The 18,792-nt window shown below is 42.1% G+C and overlaps 1 protein-coding gene across 1 annotated transcript in view; it reads right to left on the minus strand.

Annotated features, from left to right (window-relative positions):
- The window catches only part of fus (epithelial splicing regulatory protein fusilli), a 422,179-nt gene that overhangs the window by 26,962 nt on the left and 376,425 nt on the right, over nucleotides 1-18,792 (minus strand). The window contains exon 8 of the mRNA XM_080277953.1: nucleotides 2,627-2,739. Within this exon, the coding sequence (XP_080134079.1) occupies nucleotides 2,627-2,739 (113 nt within the window). The remainder of the gene's footprint in view (nucleotides 1-2,626; nucleotides 2,740-18,792) is intronic.

An 18,792-nucleotide genomic window follows, 5' to 3' on the forward strand; every position in this document is an offset into this window, starting at 1 on the left:
GGTGATGGTGGTGGTGGTGGTGTTGGTGATGGTGGTGGTGGTGGTGGTGTTGGTGATGGTGGTGGTGGTGTTGGTGATGGTGGTGGTGTCAGTGGCATGTATAGTGGTGGTGGTGGTGTTGGTGATGGTGGTGGTGTTGGTGATGGTGGTGGTGCTGGTGATGGTGGTGGTGTTGGTGATGGTGGTGGTGTTGGTGATGGTGGTGGTGGTGGTGTTGGTGATGGTGGTGGTGGTGGTGTTGGTGATGGTGGTGGTGGTGGTGTTGGTGATGGTGGTGGTGGTGGTGTTGGTGGTGGTGTCAGTGGCATGTATAGTGGTGGTGGTGGTGTTGGTGATGGTGGTGGTGTTGGAGATGGTGGTGGTGTTGGTGATGGTGGTGGTGTTGGTGATGGTGGTGGTGTTGGTGATGGTGGTGGTGTTGGTGATGGTGGTGGTGGTGGTGTTGGTGATGGTGGTGGTGGTGGTGTTGGTGATGGTGGTGGTGGTGTTGGTGATGGTGGTGGTGGTGTTGGTGATGGTGGTGGTGGTGTTGGTGATGGTGGTGGTGGTGTTGGTGATGGTGGTGGTGTCAGTGGCATGTATAGTGGTGGTGGTGGTGTTGGTGATGGTGGTGGTGTTGGTGATGGTGGTGGTGTCAGTGGCATGTACAGTGGTGGTGGTGGCGTCATTGGCATGCGGTGATGGCGGTGTCAGTGGTGTATGGTGATGGTGTTTGTGGCAGGTGGTGCTGATGGTGGTCATGGTGTCAGTGGTATGTGTGGTGGTGGTGTCAGTGGTGTATGGTGGTGGTGGTGGTGTCAGTGGTGTATGGTGGTGGTGGTGGTGGTGTCAGGTGTATGGTGGTGGTGGTGGTGTCAGTGGTGTCTGGTGGTGGTGGTGGTGTCTGTGGCATGTGGTTCTGATGGTGGTGGTGGTGTCAGTGGTGTGTGTGGTGGTGGTGGTGGTGTCAGTGGTAAATGGTGGTGGTGGTGTCAGTGGTAAATGGTGGTGGTGGTGTCAGTGGTATATGATGGTGATGGTGGTGGTGGTGGTGGTGGTGGCGGTGGTGTCAGTGATGTGTGGTGGTGGTGGTGGTATTTGTGGCATCTGGTGGTGTGGTGATGGTATCAGTGGCATGTGGTGGTGATAGTGGTGTCAATGGTACGTGCGGAAAGGTGGTGCCAGTGGTATGTGTAGTGGTGGTGATGGTGCCAGAGATGTGTGGTGGGAGTGTCAGTGGTATGTGTGGTGGTGATGGTTTCAGTGGCATGTGTGATGGTGATGGTTTCAGTGGTATGTGTTGTGGTGGTGGTGTCAGTGGTATGTGTCGTGGTGGTGGTGTCAGTGATGTGTGGTGGTGGTGGTGTCAGTGGTGTGTGTTGTGGTGGTGGTGTCAGTGATGTGTGGTGGTGGTGGTGTCAGTGGTATGTGTTGTGGTGGTGGTGTCAGTGGTATGTGCTGTGGTTGTGTCAGTGGTATGTGTGGTGGTGTCAGTGATGTGTGGTGGTGGTGGTGTCAGTGGTATGTTTGGTGGTTGTTTCAGTGGTATGTTTGGTGGTGAAGGTGTCAGTGTTAGGTGTGGTGGTGAAGGTGTCAGTGTTAGGTGTGGTGGTGAAGGTGTCAGTGTTAGGTGTGGTGGTGAAGGTGTCAGTGTTAGGTGTGGTGGTGAAGGTGTCAGTGTTAGGTGTGGTGGTGAAGGTGTCAGTGTTAGGTGTGGTGGTGAAGGTGTCAGTGTTAGGTGTGGTGGTGAAGGTGTCAGTGTTAGGTGTGGTGGTGAAGGTGTCAGTGTTAGGTGTGGTGGTGAAGGTGTCAGTGTTAGGTGTGGTGGTGAAGGTGTCAGTGTTAGGTGTGGTGGTGAAGGTGTCAGTGTTAGGTGTGGTGGTGAAGGTGTCAGTGTTAGGTGTGGTGGTGAAGGTGTCAGTGTTAGGTGTGGTGGTGGTTTCCGTGGTATGTGTGGCGGTGGTTTCAGTGGTGTGTGGCCGTGGTGGTGTCAGTGGTATGTGTGGTGGTGGTGGTGGTGTCAGTGGTATGTGTGGTGGTGGTGGTGGTGTCAGTGGTATGTGTGGTGGTGGTGTCAGTGGTACGTGTGGTGGTGTTGGTGTCAGTGGTATGTATGGTGGTGGTTTCAGTGGTATATGTGATGATGTAAGTGGGTGGTGGTGCCATTAGTATGTCAGTGGTATATGTGGTGGTGTTAGTGGCTGGTGGAGTCAGTGGTATATGTGATGGTGTTATTGGCTGGTGGTGTCAGTTGTATATGTGATGGTGTTTGTGGATGGTGGTGTCTTTGGTATATGTGGTGGTGTTAGTGGCTGGTGGTATAAGTGGTGTGACCTGCAGGTAGTGATTCACCACTTGTCCTGGGCGAGCAATCTTAAAGTGTGTGTGATGCTTCAGTGGTTTATGTGCTGGTGTTGGAGGCAAACGGGAAGGAGTCAACAGTAAGGGATGCTGGTGTAAGGTGGTATAGGTCTAGTGAAAAATACCACTTGCTTGGCGGTGCAGTTGTGTGTGTGTGTGTGTGTGTGTGTGTGTGTGTGTGTGTGTGTGTGTGTGTGTGTGTGTGTGTGTGTGTGTGTGTGTGTGTGTGTGTGTGTGTGTGTGTGTGTGTGTGTTTTATATGGTGTACATGCAGTTCATGACTCACCACTTGCTTGGGCGTACAGTCGTATGGGAGGCCACGCATTCTGATGATGACCTGGCCACCCCGTGAGAGGAAGGTCTGCGCCTCGTTGTTGCTGCCTAGGAGAGAGAACAGTTCTGGTGTTAACACAGCTCGCTCTCGGAGAGCTGAAGCGGTTCTTCACGCGTTACAGCCTTATTACTAACAGTTATACCAGCAGGACTTGACCTCACGTGAACCCCTGTGAATGCTTACCACAGTGATAAGGACAGACTAAATATGGCACTGATTAAATGAGTCATGTGCTCGGAAAACAACTACTTTTTAAACTTTCACTTACATAATATGGCAGCTGAGTAAGACTATACCCAATGTACCTTGATACTGTCTACTGATTACTCTGTTTATGGGAAAATGTATATTTGATGGACTTCCGGATGATTGTGGCGTGGCAAGAATTCAAATGAATGGAAATCTTAACTGGGTAGGCGAAACTGTTGGCCATATACAGTGGCTGTCAACTAATACTTGTGCGTGTTTAATGAATGTAATATCTAGCTAAGTCAAGTGTTTACTTCGCTGACAAGAACGAGAGTCCAGTGGGCATTATTTTTTATGCATGGAAGATGGAATCAAAGGCCAGAAGTCTGCAAGGTTATTCCCTCCAATTTAAAAAAAAAAAAAAAAAAAAAAAAAAAAAAAAAAAAGCCAACTTAGAGATCCGTTCATGTCGAGATGTCTGGACACATTCCGTTTATAAGACTGGAGGTCATAGGCAGAAGGAAATACAGAGGAAGACAATTCCAGAGGTGACTTGTTACGTATATGAAGGACTGGGTGTACCGGTTAACTCTTGCACTGGACAGAAAACGGGGCCAGAGTTTGCTACTTGACAGGCGTTATGCGCCGACCGAACTGAAGGGAGGATGCAAGTAGACAGTTCATAAGAACAGTGACCACAAAAGTAGCAACAGAAAAGAGATAAAAGATGCAACAGTGCAGCAAATTGACAGAAGTTGAAGGGAATCGGTAAAATGAGAAGAGCTAATGAAACTAAAAGCCTTTAACTCCATCCTGTTCAGAGGATCTGTATGTGGGGAGCCTCCCTATACATGAGTTGTACTCTATGACTGACAACCAGAAACGGAGACAATCGACTGAAGTGTGTCTAGTCCGGCCGGGCTTTGGCGTTTTTTCGATGTTAGTCGTACGTGAAGTACGTTGAACTGTACTGCTGGTGATTTTCTTGGTGACTGTAAACCAGATGAGCACTATTGAGTTAAGACCAACTTTTTAAAGTTCCTCACATCACAAGTAAGTTCCGTGAAGAGTATTAACAAAACTATGAACATAAGAATTTCATCTTGCACTCAGAAGTACCAACCCCTCCGAGGTACTGGGTTCATTCTCATTTCCATCGTACCTAGATTTGAAGATATTGACTTGGCTACGCGCGCACAAAAAAAAAAAAAAAAAAAAAAAAAAAAAAAAAAAAATGCACCGAGTTGAGTCTAGTGAAATAGAGAACGATCAATAAATCGTTTCATTCATCAGTTGAGTTGATCACTGACAACAGATTTTAAAAATTTGATACATACCCTGCATTTCATTTACATTCTATCAAAGATTATGAAGTTTTCAGAAAAAAACTTTCAGAAAAACAATTATTTTCCCTTACCTGATAAATGACTACTAAGTCTTCAGTAACTGATTGCCCTCATCAGTATATACAAGTGGTGTTATTCCTACTAATTCTGAACATACATTACATAAAACGAACAGTAACGCACGATAAGGATATTTCACTATACTGTACACATGAAACACCGAACACGTTACTACAAAGGCAACGTAACAGACATGTATGAAGCACCCCCAAGGCACCAGCAATGTGACAACATAATAGCCATGTTTATCTCGCTAATACTGGCATTACTGAAACACGGGCAAAGTGCTGAGGTATATGCAAGAGTTGGTATTGACCAAAAGTCCGAGGCGAGTGTTTGAACTGTATGAAAAACGCCTGTCATACTTGTTTACGTACATTAAATTGTGTAAATAAAATGGATCCGAATGTGTACCAAAATGGAAATGAATTATATATTTTAAGCCGCCAAAATACAGACATAATGGGTCCGATATGGTATGGAGGTATCAAGACATGGGCTGTATTCTCGTGCGATAATGATGCTTACTAACACCTTTTCATTACCGGTTTATTTCTGATTTTGCTCCGTTATTATACTCTTGTGTGTTATTCATGCAATCTATGTTGACATTAAAAAGATAAAAGAAGCAAGAAGAGGATATTAATGGGTAGTTAGAAAAATACACAAACATGCCAGTAGTTGATTATTTCTTCGCCTGATGTTCCATATTGTTCCAAACGCCTGACCTCTCTGTGCAGTTTTTATAAGATGTTCATACCTATATTTCATCCAAGCGTTAGTAAGTGTGCAGTGTCTTTTCTGGTATTCAAAGTTTATAATGAGGAAATTCTAATGACGGCAAGATTTTAGTACTATTTAATCGCAGGTCTGTTGCAGTACTGGTTGTTGCTAAATCAACACCAGATGTAAAGTCAGTGTTGTGTTCTTGTTACCTTACCAGTGTGTGTCATTGATAAATACTCACAGCAATCAAGGGCACAAAAGTCCAAGGATAAACACATAAAAAGTAAAGAAATCTACTGCCGAACGCCTTATCTCGAAAGCTTCCATGGTGACTGTCAGTAACTCCTCAAAGCCTCTGTCACAACCCTTCACTACTAGATCCCGTCACTCCCTTCGAACAGCCTTTTCTTAACCGCTCAGTTAAATGCAGATTTTTGTCTATGAACTGCACACTCGATCAAAAAACATGTCTTTACACGGGTGATTGATGGTTTCACACTGAACGTTGTTGATAATCGTTTTCTTTTTTCCTTCAAGCGATTACTTCTGAATGGACTGTCTTCATCACATGTTCCATAAAGTTCGTTCTTCTTGTCGTACTTGTAAAATTATTAGCCTTATGCAACTATGAGTATTTACTGGAGAATATTTTCATACGTTTCCTCCACTGTTTCAAAATGTAAAGATGCAACATTGTATAGATAGTTTTTTGAGCGATACTACAAGCCTCATTGTGGTTGATAACCTCTATGATTGTAAGCTTTATGAAGGGGAAGCTCAGCGACCTCCATCTCTCTTCCTCATACACATACATAATTTCATCCCTCCACTTCTGCCCGTCAGTACGTACATACAGACATACACACACACAATCTCTGACCGATAAATGATAGAAGTACTTGGTGATTTTTTTTTTTTTTGTCCTGAAATTATCTGCTTAGGGGCGAATTCAGTGAAGAAATGAGGTGAACATGCAAGCACTGTAAACAACTGCGTCGAAATAATCTTGACAGTCGAATGAATGGTGGTCAAAAATTCCTTTACATCGTCTCCAAAATGTCAAAACCTAGTGAGACTTTGTTAAATTAATCCTTAACTCTTTCAGGACGATGACCCATTTTTTAATTATACTTTTCTCATCACCAAACGATATCATTCAGCATAAAACCTTTTCGAATGCGAGAATGGGATACAACTTCCATTAACCGCTGTACTTCTAGACATGACAAGTAAAATCGTCTAGAAGCAGCAAGAATAAACTAAAATATATGTCATGGTATTTCAAGAGGTCAATATTTACAAGGACTGGAAAAAAAAAATCTCACTGGTTGGAAATCGCAGACGTGTACATAATGAGACTTAGATTTTTGCCAGACTATCCTATGCTCTTCGTGAGGGTCGAAAGGTTAGAAATTCTGCTACTCTTCAGTCTGTTTTCACCTGAGGGAACTGAGCCACTCCCACGATTTGAAAGGTGAGCTGTGTTTGAACGTCAGTGAGTTCAAGTTCTGCGGTAGGAATGAATTTCGTTAGCTACCAGGCCCGAATTCTCGTCATTAAAGGAAGCCCTAACACCCCTTTCTTAGCGGTTTATTTTTGGATACTGAATGTTATTTATGCATACTGTGGTGATACTGGAAGGATTTGTTACACAGAAGAGGACGATCAGGTGTAATAAACAAAGTAAATCGCTTGGGAAAAGGTGTTAGGCAGCTTCCTTAACAGACAAAAATAACGACCTTTGCCAGTTTTCTTTTCGTTTGACGGGACTAAATCACTTCATAATTTTAATATTAAATCGAAGCTGCATGTAAATCAATAAGCCTTATGAGGTAGAAGCGAGTCTCTTTGGTTACTATTCAAATCAATCCCCAAACCTGACTAAACTTGGCTTTCGACTGAGCTGAAAATTATTGCGGTTTTCTGCCAGGTAAGAATAAATGCACTATCGTCAAATCAATCCTAAAATCTGACTAAACTTGGCCATCAACTGTACTTCAGAGGCCTGGACATGTAAAAGTATTGTTGAGGGCACATGTACAGTAAACCCCATAAGTATCGCACACTCTGAGTTGGATGGATATAAAAATGGGAGAGTTCTGCAGACACATGACTCTGAATCAACCCGGCGCCTCAAAAAAAAAAAAAAAAAAAAAAGGAGTATGTGATGTTTTATGCAACTTAACGTTCTAATAATTACCACAGACAGTATTTTCACATCAAAGGTTGTCCCATATGTCACAATGCATCGTCCATATTCCAGGATGACAGGTGTGGTAAGATGGCCGATACCGGTACGTTTTTGGCTGTACGCAGGTAGGAAGGCTCCCCCAGTAGCATGGCACTAGCGAGGTCATCATCACTATCACTTCCACTTACACCTGATCTCTCTTATCACTAGCCAGTCACCCAACGCCATGCCACTACATACACTAACGGTTTATAAGTGGCTTGGGGAGGCTTCGTTGCACCGTTTCCTTAGCGATTTATTTTAGCCTATGACACCAACGTTCTCTAGTGCAACATTTATATCCTTGCAATATCGACGAAACTTAAGAGTAATATACAAGGGGTATTCAAGTGTAGTGTGCAAAATAAATCGCTAACGAAGAGGTTTTGCGAAATCCACAAAGCCACTTAAAATACGACTATAAATCTACCACATAAATCAGTAAGCCTTTTTTACGAGGCAGGTATGAGCTTCCTTGGTTAACAGTTAAGTCGACTCTCTAATTTGACACTACTTGGCCATCAGCTCAGCAGAAACGGGTTAGGGTTCAAGTAAAAGATAGATATAGACAGACAGACACAGACAGATGGACTTATAGGTAGACAGACAGAGAGATAGATGGATGGATGAATGGATCATGATAAAAACAATACGAGCTATTGTACTCCCACACGACAGGTTATAAAACTTTAAATTCACCAGGGCCAAAGGATCTGTTTACATGATTTTCGTTAATTCACTTTCGGCAATACGACAGTTTCTAGGATTACCCTCTTCATTCCCCCCCCCCCTCCATCGCATCAACAACCTCCCTCCCTTCTTCATTCCCCCCCCCCATCGCACCAACAACCTCCCCCCTCCCCAGTTCTCCCCTTCTCTCTGCCTAGACATCACTAGAACAACCCACCCATGTCTACTCCATTATGGTCTGTGCACGAGAGGCTTTTCCACTGATGTTTTTCCACTTGATAGATGTTTGCTGACCTAGGCTAGACGGATGCTTTTCCACTTTGTATTGGACATTTTCACACAGACTGATGCTCTGCCATACGCAGGTGCTTATTCAACAGGTGTAAATAATTATGTGTGTGTGCCGAGCCAAACAAAAGTGTGATCGACTGAGTGAAATAAGTGTGTGCTCTTTGGAGTGAGACAAAGTGTGTTCTGCAGAAAGTATGCGTGTGCTTTCTGAGCGAACGGCCGCACCACTCCCACTCCACACTAACTCGCACCCCACACTCTCTCCACACTCCAATACTCCGTCTCCATGTTCTTGCAATCCCTCCACCTTCTCACAACATGAAGCAACCGCAGCCGTAACAATAATAAAGATGATGAGCATGTCTGTTGGAAGGCTGCTCGGGGGTGTTCTCTTCTGTGTTTACGAGGCTTTTGGAGCACATTTTGGTTGGAGATTTATTTTACATATTATACTTTAACCCCATCACTACAAGGTGGCTCCTCTACGGTAACTAAATTTAGTCTTTGGTGACAGAACGCGAGATAAAAGGCGTTTGGGTTCTGAAAATGCTAACAGATTTCTTCCAAGCCTTAACTGTATATTCAGAGCTGACTACCATTTTCCAGCAAAAATAAAGAGTAAATAAATAAATAAAACGTAATCGTATTAGTCATCCCTTGAATATATATATTTTTCTTTTTTTCAATGCAGTCAGGTCACCATTAAAGATGTTGTTCAAATAAGGACGAACTTCGAGTGGTGAAGCGGTCATTGAATTCTTTATCTAACCCAGAAAACTGAAAGTTTTTTTGACCTGAATAAAAGAGTATGTAGATAACACAAATAAATGAAAAAAGGCTACCTCATAGTGAAGCTGATGATTTGTCGAGCATGATATTTACGCCTCATACTGACGTTAGATCGCCAATATAACATGCACGAGAATATGAACAAACCGGCACCTTCTGCATTAATACTATACAGAAAATATTAACTTGATATGGGCAGAAATAAGCTTGGGGAGGGGGAGGGGGAGAAGTTAGGCAGTCATGTGCCCAGAGTCTTTTTACCTGTCTCGTAAGTCATGAGGATTGATTATTAAATATTATAAAAAACTGGCGGCGCAACTGCCAGGGTCGTGTGCCGCCGGAGACACAGGGAAGGTGTTCATAATGATCTTTCCCGGTTTCTACAATAACAAGTTCTACAGAGATTAAACGACTTTAGGAAAAGATTTTGATTTGTATTTTTCACATCCTTAATTCATCTGGTTTGGCTGCAGAATGTTTTTTTCACATCCTTAATTCATCTAGTTTGGCTGCAGAATGTTTTTTCACGTCCTTAATTCATCTAGTTTGGCTGCAGAATGTTTTTTTCACATCCTTAATTCATCTAGTTTGGCTGCACAATGTTTTTTTTCACGTCCTTAATTCATCTAGTTTGGCTGCACAATGTTTTTTCACGTCCTTAATTCATCTGGTTTGGCTGCACGATGTTATGAAGCCGTATGAATCAAAACTATACACAGCTTCAACTTAAAAATGAGTATCAAGCAGGCTGCAGGTAAACAAATGCGTTGCTTGTTTTTTTTTTTTTCTCTCCCTCTTTTTTGTTGTTGCTGTCGCCAGGCATTTACATTCAACTTCTCAGGACAGTACTAGGAAAGATGTGGTGATCAAGGACTCAGCTTCGTTTGCTTTAGTCCTCTCCTGTTGGTTATGCATGACTTGGATGTACAGACACAATACACTGTCGTAACATCCCTTCGTCTGCCAGTGAGGGCTTCTCTGTCCTTATCAACATTATCGAAACACTACTACACAGCGTTCATTATCTCTCTGTTCCTTGCCCCCTACTGGTCTTACAACACATACAGTGATGATTAACTGTAGTTCTTTTACATTAACTTGGCCCACATTCTCGTCCTTCAGCAGCTTATTTCACGCATATAACATAAAAAGACATTGCTACGGCTCTACACCCATCCCATAATACTCCTTCATGACTAACATAATCTAGCGTTAATCTAATAATCAATCCTTAATCTATTAGGGAAATTTTAGGCCAAAATGGAGTAAAACGAGTAAAGCAGAAGTTAATGTTTTTCAATTTTATAGTTAACGGTCAGTATCTTAAGTTTTATCAAAGGTATTGCTAAGAGCTTTTAACTTTTCCCCCTCCAGTAAAACTTCGTATAGCCTGTTCAGATGATTTACTCTGTTTAAGGGGAGACATTTTTATATTAAGTCAGATTTTGAAATGAAGGTGCTAACGTTGTAATTAACCTTTCAGGCTAAAAAAAAAGTCCCTCTGGAGCTGAATACAATAATCAGGCCGAAATAAAGTAAGTAAATACACAAATAAATAAATAAAAATAGTATTGGAGGCCTTAAAATCATACTCTGATGAAATAATGTAAAAGAAGTGCACAAGACAATTTTGCATTACCTAAAAGAAACTTCAGTCCCGTTTCAAAGATGTGATATTCTGCCTGTTTACTGTTAGGCGCCTGGTACTGAGTTCGAGACCCTAGGAGAGACAAACATTCAATCCACAGACTACGGTGATTTATTTATTTTTCTTGCTACTTACAAACGATTTTATTTAGTTCAGAGGAGACTTTTCTGACCGGAGGGGTTAGGTACAGCCTCCACTGGCCTCATCGCTGCTAGTCATCATTCCAGACTCGAACTAACAGTCTATAGGTTGAAAGAAAATGAAAGAAAGGAAGAAAAATAGATAACAGAATGAAGGGGGTTAATACTGTGGATTCCCCCCCTTACGCATTCCCTAATCCCAAACCTGTCAACAAGCTCCTTTAATGCGGGAAAAATCTGTTCACCTGCTGATGACTTTATTTACCAAAGGACACTTCAAACTAAAGGGGTCAGGAATCGCGCAGGAAGGGTGCAATGGTATCCGAAATGACCACTATTGCTTGCGAGATCCCCCCAGAGATTAAGGTATTATCATCTGAATATACATAAAAACTATAGCTACTCGGTACTGTCACAGCCACGTCAAGTATGGCATCCTAATCAGACCGCAGGCTTATTAGTGACAGGTATGATCATCCGGCTTTTTGTCTCCGCCAGCGAAGTCTGAGGTGATATGTATTCACCCCTGTTTGTCTTTGTATGTCCACAAGATCGCGATTTTATTGATGGACTCTCAAATGAAAATTTGTGGACATGTAGGTTATGGGCCAAGGAAGAGTTGATTAAGTTTTGTTGGTGATCTGAATTATCTGGTATAAGGCACTGGAGGAGAAATGCGCTCTGTTGGTTAATATCTTACTGATGTTAACTACAGCTATTATGCGCGACCCTTTCAGTACGATGATTTGTGCTGTTACCAGATTATTTTATTCAGGTTTGGAAAGGCTCCTGGTACGGAAGGGATGAAGTATAAATCTCATCACTGCCGTTTGAAAAATCTCTCCCAGGCACAATGAAAATATCCAGTGATAGAAAAAATAAAATAATGACGTCCTAGCGATGGTATAATTAAAAAAATCCAAATGATCACTGTCAAATTAATGTTAACTCGGTCTATATTGCGAGATAAAACCCTAGTACTTTCTCTTATCCGTTAAATGGTCTGGGGAGTTATCAGCGCTCCTCTTGGAAGACTCTTGGGTCACTGAGATAAGATGCCGTCCCTCACTACTGCTGCTGATTACACCCACAGCCACTCTTACAGGCTCTACTCTTGTTGGCTTTGCCTTTTTAGCAAGGTGACGTATTCAGCATAAGGGAATTCTTCGTGTGGCAGAAGTTCAAGAAGGATTTATAGCTTATGTGTGTTTTAATGATTTTCAAAAACTTTTCTTTACACCAACCTGGGATTTAACTCGCATCCCTTTGGCCAGCAGATCACTTCTTTACTCACTTCAGCATTCATACTTAACTAAGTAAACTCGTTGATGGTAGCAAGCACTCAAAGACAAAAAAATACATTTTATGTAAGTGGTTCAGGGGGCTCCAGCTCTACGCCATGGAGCTCCCTGGAATGTCTTTGGCACCATTCCGTACACCATCAGATCCCACCCCCTTCGCTGTCAAAGGTCTCGTTAATATACATAAATCGCCTGGAGCTACTGCGAAATTAAGTCTATCCCTTTCACCACGTTAATTTTTGTATTCTAACCTGATCAACCTCATTTTATTTTTTAATGGACCGCTCATAGTGAAAGCATAAAAGAATCGCCAATCACCCTTTTACCACAATGGTTTCTGTTTACAGTATATTCTTGTTACCTTCAGAGGATTTTACTTAACCGGTAAAACGTCTGGTAGTGTATGGGTTATTTTTATTTATCCTCTTGGTACGATAAAGATCTTTCTCTAAATATTGGAAAGTCACCTCGTATTAAACAGCTTAATTTCGCTCATGTACAGCTACTGGATAATTAGTTCCATAACATGTTGTGCATAAAATCAGCGTTGCAGTTAAGGGATGGTAATGAAGTAGGTTCCATTCTCGTGTGCTTGGGAGAATCACTGGTATAATGCTGCTTACAAGTGATTTATACAGTAGAGTAGTCGTAAGCTAAGGAGGTTCATCACTCCTGCTTCCTTGCTAGTTTAAGCTTGTAGATGGCATGTCAGTAGTCTATTGTAGGTTATTTATGCAATGTGTCGAAGCTAAGTAGGTTATAAGGGAAAGCTTAAGTTGTATGCTGTATGGTAAATATGTCTGATGTATAATAAATAACTGAGAGTCTTGGTTATGCATGGCCAGTCGTCAAGCTGGAGAAGTAAGTCTACACGAGTCTAGATACGACCGGGGACAGGAATTGCCTACGTATTTTTTTTTACGTCCAGGGGTCTGAGGACAGTAAGGTCCTCAGATCCCTTGAAAAATATACAAAACACACACACACACACACACACACACACACACACACACACACACACACACACACACACACACACACACACACACACACACACACACACACCTTTTGCAGTGGGTTACGGACCCCACCTTATTTTTCAAAGCTTGGGTGTATTTTTTGGATCGAAAATTTGCATATGGATTACTGATCATGGAAATTATTGATATCATTACTGTTGTGAACCCCAGCACCACCATGTGACCCTGCTAGTATGCAAAATAAATCGCCGGGGAAGAGATGCTTGAGACTTCCGTGACCATGAAAATGCAACCTTAATCTGCGCTTTTCTTTGTGTATCTGATTATCATTTGCTCCTCTTAACCCCTGCAAGCGAGCGATTTTTTTTTTTTTCCCAGGTTAGTCTTGCTGTTTCTAGATTTAATTAAGCTTAGAATAGATTTTTGTAAACTGAAGGGGGTTAAAAATGTCTCCATGCACCCCTTCACTACAAGACCTCCTTTTAAGATGAATAAAATACGCTTGGTAGCAATAAGTATAAAAATAGAAGCTCGTCATCGAAAGAGTGCACGGACAGACATTAGCCATCTCGGTAGGTGACAGCTTTACCTGGTGTAATTAAAATCGTTTGGAGGTGGAAAGATTATGCCAAATAAAGTCACGGTAATAAATGTGTTTCTGACCCCATTACTGAGAAAGGTCAATCCTAAGATGGAAAAATAGTTTGATGATGACAGAAATGAAAGTGTAAATCTCTCTCTCTCTCTCTCTCTCTCTCTCATAACCCTAGATGCCTGTCCACCCCCCATCCCTATATTTCTCCCACGCCCCTACAGCACATAACAGCCTCCCTCTCCCCCTGTGTGTGTGAGGTGAGGTGAGATGAGATGAGATGAGATGAGATGAGATGAGATGAGGTGAGATGAGGTGAGGTGAGGTGAGGTGAGGTGAGGTGAGGTGAGGTGAGGTGAGGTGAGGTGTGAGGTGAGGTGAGGTGAGGTGTGAGATGAGGTGAGGTGAGGTGAGATGAGATGAGATGAGATGAGGTGAGGTGAGGTGAGGCGAGACAGCGACAGTGAGACAACATTCCCATGGTTCTTATCTTGGTCGCGTCCTGATTGTCAAAGATACCTACACCCAGCCATCGATAACACCGCCCACTACACTACAGTATACCACGATAACACCACTACTATAACACCACACCACTATACCTACACCCAGCCATCGATAACACCGCCCACTACACTACAGTATACCACGATAACACCACTACTATAACACCACACCACTATACCTACACCCAGCCATCGATAACACCGCCCACTACACTACAGTATACCACGATAACACCACTACTATAACACCACACCACTATACCTACACCCAGCCATCGATAACACCGCCCACTACACTACAGTATACCACGATAACACCACTACTATAACACCACACCACTATACCTACACCCAGCCATCGATAACACCGCCCACTACACTATACTACGATAACACCACTACTATAACACCACACCACTATACCTACACCCAGCCATCGATAACACCGCCCACTACACTATACCACGATAACACCACTACTATAACACCACACCACTATACCTACACCCAGCCATCGATAACACCGCCCACTACACTACACTATACCACGATAACACCACTACTATAACATCACACCACTATACCTACACCCGGCCATCGATAACACCGCCCACTACACTATACCACGATAACACCACTACTATAACACCACACCACTATACCTACACCCGGCCATCGATAACACCGACCACTACACTACACTATACCACGATAACACCACTACTATAACACCACACCACTATACCTACACCCAGCCATCGATAACACCGCCCACTACACTACACCATACCACGATAACACCACTACTATAACACCACACCACTATACCTACACCCGGCCATCGATAACACCGACCACTACACTACACTATACCACGATAACACCACTACTATAACACCACACCACTATACCTACACCCAGCCATCGATAACACCGCCCACTACACTACACCATACCACGATAACACCACTATAACATCACACCACTATACCTACACCCAGCCATCGATAACACCGACCACTACACTACACCACGATAACACCACTACTATAACACCACACCACTATACCTACACCCAGCCATCGATAACACCGTCCACTAAACTACACTACTCACGTTAACATGAATATACCACCACACCACTATACCAACACCAGTCACTGATAACACCATACCATTTACTACTAGAATACTACATCAACGCTATACCACCACCACCACCACCACCATACCAGCACTCGCTACACCAGTTTAATACCGCCCACACCACGACAGCACCATTATACCAGCACATTCAACACTACCCACAAAATCACATCCCGACACCCCTACACCACCACCACCACCCACCACACAATTTTGTCATTATATTTTTATGAAATCACCCTACACTAATGGCACCATAATAATAATAATAATAATAATAATAATAATAATAATAACAGATGATTAAATAGTAGTAGTAGTAGTGGTAGCAGTAGTAGTATCAGTAGTAATACTAATACTAATACTAGTAAGAATAACAATTACTACTACTATTATTACTACAACTACTACTACTACTAATGGTTTAAATAAATAAATAAATAAAATAAATCGGTGACGAGATTTGATAACACGCCCCAATAAACTTAATCTGAGAATCTTGAATTTATCTGTAACCCCTTGAGTTACTATGACGTCTTCAGGTTTTTATTTATATCTGCAGACAATTCATTTAGCTCTGAGGAGGCCACTCTTATTGAAAGATTAAAGGAGAATATTTTAATCTCTTCATTCTACCTCCTACTGAAGGTCACTACATACTAGAGGCTCCTCCTGACCTTAATCTAATTTATTCACTTCATTCTATGTCATACTAAATGTTCGTACATACTAAAGGTTCCTCCTGATTTAAATATAATAACTGAAGTACCAAGAATTACATGAAAAGATTCCATCACACTGAAACAGCCTATCCAAACACACACTACCGGTACCTGTGTATAAAAGAAGATGAAATTAAAGACTACCAACACTACCCAGGGAATGTATGATGGTCTACACGCAGATACAATACACTAACAGACGGAAGGGCAAGACTTCGGTGCAGATTATGATTATGAATGATGAAGATACAAGAACCTAAAGGACCCATAATACGTGTTTGTAACTTTGTATGCTTTGACCTTTGACCCCATAAAACACTTTAAAAGACCTAAATTTAGAACAAAGTGTCAGGGGGCATTTGCTCAAGAAACACTCTAGTTATCCCAAGAGATGAAGGAATGACACAAAACTGAAAATTGTGTAGAAGATGGAGGTAATGAATGATGGAAAAAAAAAAAAAAGAGAAAATATGGCAGGTCTCCAAAACAGTGTAAATATCATAATAAATTACCGGTATAGTGGCCTCCCTACGAATTTTCAGTAGAACATAATGAAAGTATTTTGCGACAATCCATTCGTTTCATCTCTCTTTACAGCAGAATGAGCAGCCCTTATTTTCAGTAATGCAAAGTTGATAAAACAGGGGATTATGACAGTTTAAATCAACTTCAGCCAATGTTACTGTAAAGGGTGGTACACATATAACACCTCTCGTCCACTCCTCTGGATGATTTTTCGTGTGTTGGGGAAACGGCTCTGTGTTATTAGACTATATCCTGCACTAGTTATTTACTGCTTACTCCCACTGACACACCCATGCGCACACCAGGAGACTGAACCTAAAGACTGAATCCTTAATGATACCACCAGGCGAGGTTCTAGTGCAGAGTTATTTACGGACCGCCTTGTATAATGAATATAATATCTATTTTTTGTAGCCTAAACTTATTTTCTGTACAACGATTATGATGTACTGTTAAGTGACATTTTAATAAACTTTATTTCATTACACGAGGACACGCCAGGTTTTCTGTTGCTAATACGGAAGTGAAAGACAGGATTTTGTGATAATCTTAACCAATCTTAGAATACAATGGACATCCCACTTATTTTTGTAACCTATATTAGTTTACATCCCACTTATTTTTGTAACCTATATTAATTTTATCTGTATTACTAAATTAATAAATATTTTCTGACAATTTCGTCTAATGTTATAACAGTGAACAAGTGCTCGTGGGCCCTTCGGGCCCTCTCGTACTTGCTCCTGCGGAGGGCTCTCACACTGTGCGCTCACTTTCTCGTTATTCGCACTCGTTTCCTCGCGCTTCGCACGCGTTGCGATCATTTCAGGTAATCCGAATCACGTTTATGTGCTGTTCTAGTCTAACGTTGTCACTATCGGCTGTCAAGGCGACATCGAAGAGCCCATGATGGTCTGTTTATGTGCTGTTCTAGTCTAACGTTGTCACTTGCATTTTTTGCAGCTAACCAATTGATCATGTTATTTGCAGCTTCGGGAATGGAACCCAAGTTGTCCGCACGCAAGTCCGAGATAACCACTAGGCCGCGGCAACCGACCAGGCGTGGGGAGCGGCGTTTTTTGGTCAAAATTTGATCGCTCATTAAATATAGCAAAAGTTTTTTAATCGTGATGGGACCAAGTTTTTTCACATCAGCGAATTTTTGCGATTTTTTTTTTTTTTTTTTGCAAAATTTTGGTGCGATTTGAATGTGTAGTTTCAGCTGCCCAAAATACACACACACACAGACAGACACACGGCTACTGCTATAGTATATTAGACAAGTGCTCGTGGGCCCTTCGGGCTCCTCGCACTTGCTCCTGCGGAGGGCTCTAGCGTTTATGTGCTGTTCTAGTTTAACATTGTCACTTTTTTTTTTTTTTTTTTTAATAACAGAACGGAGGAAGGAAAAACAAATGGGGAAAAAAAAATAATCCATACACCAGATTACTGGTGTCCTCTATTCATAAAATATCTGTAACAGTTAGACTTGAACAGTTGTGGGTTGAAATTTGGAGGAAAACAACTCTGGGGAAGCGAGTTCCAGAGAGATGCAGTTCGGGGAATGAAAGAATTCTGATAGGCAGAAGTTCTGCAACATGGTTGAGTGAGATTCCAGTCATGAGCGCTACCAGATGCCCGTGTAGCACGAGGGAAGGCATGGAGAGGTGGCACCATGGATGCAACTTCGTCTGAGCATTTGCCAAAAAAATATCTGTAAAATAATGCAAGGGAGGCAACATTCCTTCTTACTTGCAGGGGAGGTAGTTTATATGTAATGGCAGGGTTGTTAATGATTCTAACAGCTTTATTCTGAATTTTGTCTAGTTGTCTTAATGCAACCTCTCCACAACCATTCCACAAGGGTGAGCAATATTCAAGCTGAGAGCGCACATGTCTTATAAATTATAGCTAACTACTCATCGGCGAAGAAGTTATGGACTCTGTACAATAATCCAAGTTTCTTTGAGGCGGTTTTAGCAAGTGATCTGACATGAGAGGTCCAGCTGAGGGCACTGTTAAGTGAGACACCAAGAATTTCAATACTTTTGGAGACTGGAATATTAGTAGCACTGAAGGTAATGTACGAATCTGGCAATATCTGTCTATTAGTAAACTGTATATATTTAGTTTTACTAGCATTAAAAGAGACAAGGTTGTTTTGTCCCCATTCACTGATTGTAGCTAGATCTTGATTTATGGAGATGGCTGTACTGAGTTGAGAGGTAGAGATATTA

This window comes from Coenobita brevimanus, chromosome 71, assembly GCF_032717465.1.
Source record: "Coenobita brevimanus isolate Jiangsu-jjx chromosome 71, ASM3271746v2, whole genome shotgun sequence".
NCBI lineage: Eukaryota > Metazoa > Arthropoda > Malacostraca > Decapoda > Coenobitidae > Coenobita > Coenobita brevimanus.